Genomic DNA, 7,891 nt, shown 5'->3' on the forward strand with positions numbered 1-7,891 from the left:
ATGTAAGTAAACTTTAAGTCTGCAAAGTTATCAGTCTAAATATTGTGAAAATGTTAGAAAAAAATTCAATACCAAGCACGGCCATGCACTCCACTGAAGTCTTCCAGTCGCTGTAGTTCTTGTCAAAGTTGTAGAACAGCCTCCTCATGCAGTCTTTCAGGGCAGCGTCTCTCTTCTCCTCAAAGCCTTGCAACTCGTAGAAGAGCTGCTCAGTTTCCTTTGTAACGTAACGTTTCCAGCCTTTCTTTGTCGACTTCACCTCATACTCCTCCGGGATATTTCTCTCCGAGACACTGTCGGGCACCTCCATCTGATAGCGGTTTCTCCCTGTGCCCCAGTAGGCCATGTTTTTACACCCAAGTCTTTTCTTCTGTCTGTCCAGGTAATCCTGTAGCTTTTGTTCGCTACTCTTGATGTCCGTCAGAGCCTGGTCATACTCCGGGTCGAAGCCTTCCTTTGGGGTGATGACGCCCGTGGTGCGAGCTTTCTTGTGGTCAAAGGCGGTTTCCCAGCGCTTGAGTTCAGCAGAGAGATCTGGAAAGACGCCCTTGCTGTTGTCGCTCTTAAGACTGACCACTTGGTGGAGTAATGTAGATTGTAAATCACCAACGACGGACGTGAAGACGTTGATAATATCTTGCATAGTTTGGAAACCTTCAAGAGCTGAAAGAAAGTCTGCTATTTTCCGCTTGCTGTAGGTGACCTCCTCGTAGAGAACTGCCCTGCTGTCTGGGTGGTCATGTCCCTTTAAAGGTGTGCCAATGCTATGAATCTTACTCAGGAGACGCTCCAAGTCAGGTAGCTTCTTGAGCAAGTCGGAAACTTCAGAAACTTGAGTTTGAGCACCCATGAGGTCTTCTATTGCATCCAGTCTATCCAGGATGGATTTGGGGTTACATAGAGGAGCACAGAGCCATTGCTTGAGCAGACGCTTGCCAAATGGGCTGCAGCAAGTGTCCAAGCGCTCCAACAATGTCCCTTCTGTCCCCCCAGAGCCGTTCTGAAATATTTCAAGATTTGCCAGAGTCACCCCATCCAAGACCATGCGCTGGCAAGTCTGAGCAAAGAAGCTTGTCTGTCCGGCAGATTTCTCCATTTCAACATCAACAGGGGTGTACTCTTTAAAGTTGGCCATGGAGAGCAGCTCCTGATCTACCAGACACTTCTTCAGGTAGAAGATGCATCCACCAAATGACGACAGTGCCAACTCGTAGCCCTCCTTTGGGGTAAGACCCAGTGAATCACTCTCAGAGGTCATTGTCTTTAGAAGAGCTGGTAGGAAATGTCTCCCTGTCTTGTGGTCCTTCCCTGCACTTTCTCTGAAGTAGTCTTCTTCTGAAAGGGTCTTTAGGGCCTTCTGAGCATCCCAAAACTGCGTGCCTGCATTTAATCCTTCCTGCAGTGCGGAGGACAGAGAGGCCTTGAGTATTTTGCGTGTTTCAACAGATGGATTCCCCTTTTCGAAAAGCACCTCAGCGGGTGCAAAGTGGGCTATGAGGGTGCGCAGACGTGAACAGTGGCGGTCATCGGAGAACTGGCCGACATGGAAGTAGCCCACAGAGGTATCTACAAAGCAGACGCCATAGCTACGACAACATCCACCTTTTCCTTCGTCTTCCATCTTCTCCTTTACACTCAGCAGAAACTTGCTCTGACTCTCTGCAGGAGTACCGTCCAACACGCTATAGGTTTGGGTGCCTCGTGTTATGATCCTGCACACCTCTCTTTTCACCACTCGGTCAAACTTGGTGGGCTTAACCAGGGTCTTACAACGTGCTTCCATCATCTCTGGGGTTTCAGTCTGCTCCACACGAGCCACCTTGTAGCCCTTCTGGACCAGTACATTGGAGAAGCGTGCAAAACCAATCTCTGGAAAACCCGAGTGTGCCCACGTGCCTTTCATGAAAGTCAGTCCTAGCTCATTGACTCCGATCACGGCATCCATGTGGTAAAGCTCATAGAACTTCCCCACCTTGTAGAAAATGACTGTGTCAAACATCTCGGATTTGATAAGCCACCACTGACGCATGCCAGGAGTGACTCTGTTGAGGAAGTCTTCTGGCACATACAGACTTGTAGGGTCGTAATCGTCCTCAGACACTCGTCGTCTTTTCCCGTCTTTCCTCCTGTGATCCTGCAGCCACTCCAGCTTCTCATGGTCCCAATTGGTGGCTCCTTCACTTGTGCCTGACCCACTGGCCTGACTTTCAAAACTGTCAGGGGCAGAAAAGGCAGACAAACGGGACTTTGTGTCGGCCTTGAGAGGTGCTGGGGCTCGTTTTGGCACATGAGAGGGGGTACTAGATATCTTTGACTTCGCTATGGCAGGCTTGTCTGCGGGACGCTTACGCTTCACAGGTTTAACAGGACTGTCTAGCTCAGACTCGTGTTCACTGTCCTTTTCTTCAGCCTCACTGCTAACTGTGCTTTCTTCCTCTTCATCCTCGCTGCTGCTTGCGGCTTGCTCAGGTTTGAATTCGTCACCGGATGCCTCGCTGTCCGAGGCCACAACAATCCGGCGTCGCTTAGCCTTGTTTCCATTGGAACGGGTCGAACGTTGACTGACCTTTGATGACTTAGATTCTTCATTTTCTTGATTGTCATCGCTGACGTCGTCATCAGTCACAGTCGATTTGTCAAGCTGATGAAATAAACGTACACATTTAATTACTATATGTACTAAATGAAAAAATAGCATGACTGTCATATACTCATAAGTACTTTACATTCAACTAGATAACACCTAGAATTACATTAGACAAACTTTATTGATCCACAAGGGAAATTGTTCCATACAGTAGCTCAGTTACAAAGGATGGAAAGGATAATGCACACAAGGGCACAAAAAGAGGATGAAAACAAAAAGGTATAAAGTAGACTAAAAATGTACCATAGTAGTAATATAAAATATAACATATGTAATATTTAAATATTATATACACAATATATACTGATATATTATATTATTATAGACAAGCCTCTTTCTTTAAAGGGCCCCTCTAATGCTGACAACATTGGCACTTATTCCATAGTTATGGACCTAAAAATAATGTAATTCGGTAAAATTCCTCCAAAAAAAATAGTGATTTTAGTCCAGAAATGTAGATTCTTTAATATGTTTTTGCTCATAATAATAACCATATCAGTTTTGAGGTAATCATGGAGCACCGCAACAAAAAACATGCAATTAAGCGATAAAAAAAACTAACATTTTAAATGCCTTTATCCACACTGTCATTACGGGAAATTGGCTTCAGTTCTGTAGATGACGTTACACCAAGAGGGGGCGGCATATTACGTCTGGCATTGGAAAGGGGTCCTTCCAAGTCTTTAGTTATCTATCGATTAACTCAAAAACTAATTGATATTATGGGAAATGACTGCGGATTCAGTTTCAGGACCAAAACTAACTTGTTAGTGAATTTTCATTCAGATGGATGCTGTGGTTCCCTTAAACCCCAGTTATTTGCCGAATGATTTATTGATCACTATTATATTTAAATGAGCATCACAACAACTCCTCTGTTTGCTAAATTGCCCAAAATTTTTCAGTTGTGTCTTTGTGTCATAGTTGGGGTATCAATGATGTGTGTGTGTTCTTGTGATAGGAAAATAAGCTCTGACAAGCTTGCGTAAAGGTAATTCTGCGCCACCAGCTGGTTTGTATGTAAAAATATAAGTCTTATTCTGACTTTTCTCAAGAAAAAACAATAGCATCATATAATCAAGTCAAAGTCATACATGAAGTCAAAAATTGTTGGCCTTTTTGTTTTGTCCTTAAAGACAAGAGCTTTTAGAAATATTCTGCAACAGGTGAAAACTTAGACTTTAGCGCTTGTGTGTGGGCGAGGAACACTGAGCTTTGTAATAATAGTGTGAAATTCAACAACAACAAAAAAACATTATCTAATAAAATGTGTAACAGATTGTGTTTAATAAACATGAACCAACCTTATTTTGTTTAATGGGCTATTACATCAAAATATTAATTCATCTGGTCTACCGAGCCCGATGTACATTTTTAAAATAACACTAAAAAATAATGTACTTCTAAAACCTCACTGTATTAATAAATTCAGGTGTCTGAATCTTTATGTAAGATTTTTTTGAAAAGCCGACTGTACAGGCGTAGATCTTTGTGATCTCAGAGATAGGAAGATATACATTTAACAAAATATTGTGTAATTGTGGTGTAAGTGTTCACCTCCATTTCTTCTTCTTCCTCCTCCTCCTCCTCCTCATCTGAGGCATCTGTGCTGAGTGGAATCTTCAATCTTTTCTCTGGGCTTTCGAACATAACTTTGTCTGCAAGATCCATTGCACGGCGTATTTCAGGCTTTCCACTGAAAAAACCCCCACCGGTTTTAGCGTCGCTGCTGTCGGAACCTGCAACATAAAAACACTCATGAATATCTCCTTAACGAAAGAGGACAAGAGAATAATAATTAAAAAGATACCTTGGTACTCTCTGACGTATTTAACGCTGACCCATCCCCGAGTAGGTGGATCATCAAAGAAATGGACATGCATGCGCTGAGCCTGACCACGGCCTCGCATCTGCTGTCCAGTCAGAGGCTGGGGTACTACCATGCATGGCCACCAAGGGTGCCCCTCCAACTTTGCCCACACAAGAGCACCAGCGCTAAATGAGCATTTGAGGCCGCTGAAAGTAAAAATAATGAGTATTTATTTTTAATGCAACAAATAGCTCTAATATTCCAGTGTTTCTTAACATTGTTGTTATGGTTTTTTATTTTTATTTTATTTTTTTTGTCATAAAGAAATACAATCATGTGTGCCTACAGACTGTATCCCTGCAGACTGTATTGATCTATATTGATGTATCATGTATATAGTGTTTTTTATGTTGATTTAATAAAAAAAAATAAAAAAATTTTTTTTTTAATTTCTTGTGCGGCCCGGTACCAATCGGTCCACGGACCGGTACCGGGCCGCGGTTCGGTGGTTGGGGACCACTGCATTAGAGCTATTAAATTTTTTGTATTTAGTGTATTCGATTCTGTAACTAGTGCTTGGACCCCACTGTACGCAATATCTGAAGAGCATGGAAAAAAGCATTTCGCTGTGGTGTACTCTGCATGTGACGAATAAAACTTGAAACTTGAAATAGCAATAAATACTAATAATAATGATTTCAAAGCAAGTTATCCATCAAATTGTACAATGTAAAAGTAGCAATAGATTTCACGGTCAAATTGTGAAATTTACTGTGCTTTTTACAGCATTTTTGTCTAAATAAAAAAACGGTACTTTTTTACTGTAATTAACTGTGGTGCCGTTTTGGCATTTACAGTAACACATAAAAAAAATCTACAGTTGTTGATTTATCGTGAAAACAGAACAAACTGGCAGCTCAGGTGCCAAATGTTACTGTAAAATTGCTGTTTTTGTTTACAGAAAAAAAAAGAAGTAAATTTTACAGTAAAACTCTGGCAACTGAGCTGCCTTTTTTTTTTAAATCATAAAAACAGTACTGTTTTTCCATTTACAGTAATATACACTACATTTTGAGGTGAAATTATTGCAACTTCCATCCATCCATCTTCATCCGCTTAACCGAGGTCGGGTCGCGGGGGCAGCAGCCTAAGCAGGGACGCCCAAACTTCTCTCTTCCCAGCCACTTCGTCCAGCTCCTCCCGGGAGATCCCGAGGCGTTCCCTGGCCAGCCGGGAGAGAAAGTCTTCCCAATGTGTCCTGGGTCTTACCCGTGGCCTCCTACCGGTCGGACGTGCCCGAAACACCTCCCTGGGGAGGCGTTCGGGTGGCATACTGACCAGATGCCCGGACCACCTCATCTGGCTCCTCTTGATGTGGAGGAACAGATGCTTTACTTTGAGCTTCTCCCGGATGATAGAGCTTCTCACCCTATCTCTAAGTGAAAGCCCCGCCACCCGGCAGAGGAAGCTCATTTAGGCCACTTGTACCCGTGATCTTGTCCTTTCGGTCATAATCCAAAGCTCATGACCGTAGGTGAGGATGGGAACGTAGATCGACCGGTAAATTGAGAGCTTTGCCTTCCAGCTCAGCTTCTTCTTCACCACAACGGACCGATACAGCATCCGCCGCACCGATCCGCCTGTCGATCTCACGATCCACTCTTCCCTCACTCGTGGACAAGACTCCGAGGTACTTGAAGTCCTCCACTTGGGGCAGGGTCTCCTCCCCAACCCGCAGATGGCACTCCACCCTTTTCCAACTTACATTTCAGTTTAAAAAAAATCTACTAATAAAATTTGAGATGTCCGATAAAATCGGACTGCCGATATTATCGGCCGATAAATGCTTTAAAATGTAATATCCGAAATTATCGGTATCGTTTTCAAAAAGTAAAATGTATGACTTTTTAAAACGCCGCTGTACGGAGTGGTACACGGACGTAGGGAGAAGTACAGAGCACCAATAAACCTGACAAAGGCACTGCCTTTGCATGCCGGCCCAATCACATGATATCTACGGCTTTTCACACACACAAGTGAATGCCATGCATACTTGGTCAACAGCCATACAGGTCACACTAAGGGTGGCCGAATAAACAACTTTAACACTGTTACAAATATGCGCCACACTGTGAACCCACACCAAACAAGAATGACAAACACATTTCAGGAGAACATCCGCACCGTAACACAAAAGAACAAATACCCAGAACCCCTTGCAGCACTAACTCTTCCGGGACTCTACAATATACACCCCCGCTACCCCCTTACCTCCCCACCTCAACCTCCTTATGCTCTCTCAGGGAGAGCATGTCCCAAATTCCAAGCTGCTGTTTTGAGGCATGTTAAAAAAAATAATGCACTTTGTGACTTCAATAATAAATATGGCAGTGCCATGTTGGCATTTTTTTCCCATTACTTGAGTTGATTTATTTTGGAAAACCTTGTTACATTGTTTAATGCATCCAAAATTAGGCATAATAATGTGTTAATTCCACGACTGTATATATCGGTGTCGGTTGATATCGGAATCGGTAATTAAGAGTTGGACGATATCGGCAAAAAAGTCATTATCGGACATCTCTAAATAAAATGCATTAAAAATTGTGTAATAATAGTATTCACTGATAGAAGTGGCCCTATAGGGGTCAAACATAACTGCAGTGTGGCCCTCAGTGAAAACCACTTTGACACCGCTGGCCTAAAGAGACCAATCAGTGTAGAAAATGGATGGATGGCGGACTTAATAACAAGTGACCAAAGGTAGGGATGATACCAACAAGTCAGACATGTTGGAAATAGTTTCAATAAATGTCACTTTGATGTGACATGTCAGGACGAGATGAAGCTTCATTGACTTTCTGACCAAGGGTTTATTAGTAGTTTATTACAATTATTAATTCGAGCCACACGTGCATTTTAGAGGTATTACGTACACAACAGGAAGTAGATTTCTCCTAACAATGTCAGCTTTAACTCACGTATCCTTGGCTGTTGACACCTTGTCGCCGAACAGCTTGTTGAATCCTCCTTTGGCTTTTTTTAAGGCACCTTTCGACTTGACTTTGGTGGCCTTGCTCGACGGTAGTTTAGCCTCTTCTTTCGGAGACGAGTTGGACTTGTCGACGGACGACGGCAGGTCAGCCTCGACCGGGTGAGCATTGGGCTTCGGCTTGGGTGCCGACGGTGGAGACTTGGTGAAGAAATTGAAAAGTGAGCTTTGCTTCGCCATGACAGACCTTTAATGTCGAGTAGTTGTGGCTAACTGAGTTGACTATGGCTGCCGACGCCACCTAAAAAAAAAGCTCTCTCTTCGCGGGAAACAAACGCGGGCTGCGAGGAGGGCGGGGTTACGAGTGTCAGCCAATGACGAGCGAGTAATGGGCAGCCAGGAAGTCACGTGACGCAGGCATCATCTTGAGCGGAAGGGCGCT

At 43.5% G+C, this 7,891-nt stretch overlaps 1 protein-coding gene across 1 annotated transcript in view; it reads right to left on the reverse strand.

The window, feature by feature from the left end:
* The window catches only part of msh6 (mutS homolog 6 (E. coli)), a 17,618-nt gene extending 9,806 nt beyond the window's left edge, over nt 1-7,812 (reverse strand). Inside the window, exons 1-4 of the mRNA XM_061959338.1 lie at nt 7,439-7,812; nt 4,458-4,663; nt 4,205-4,386; nt 73-2,641 (exon numbers count right to left, since the gene is read on the reverse strand). Coding sequence (XP_061815322.1) covers nt 73-2,641; nt 4,205-4,386; nt 4,458-4,663; nt 7,439-7,689 — 3,208 coding nt within the window. The 5' untranslated portion in view covers nt 7,690-7,812. The remainder of the gene's footprint in view (nt 1-72; nt 2,642-4,204; nt 4,387-4,457; nt 4,664-7,438) is intronic.
* Nucleotides 7,813-7,891: the final 79 nt, after the last annotated feature.

Source organism: Nerophis lumbriciformis, linkage group LG02, assembly GCF_033978685.3.
Source record: "Nerophis lumbriciformis linkage group LG02, RoL_Nlum_v2.1, whole genome shotgun sequence".
Classification (NCBI taxonomy): Eukaryota; Metazoa; Chordata; class Actinopteri; order Syngnathiformes; family Syngnathidae; genus Nerophis; species Nerophis lumbriciformis.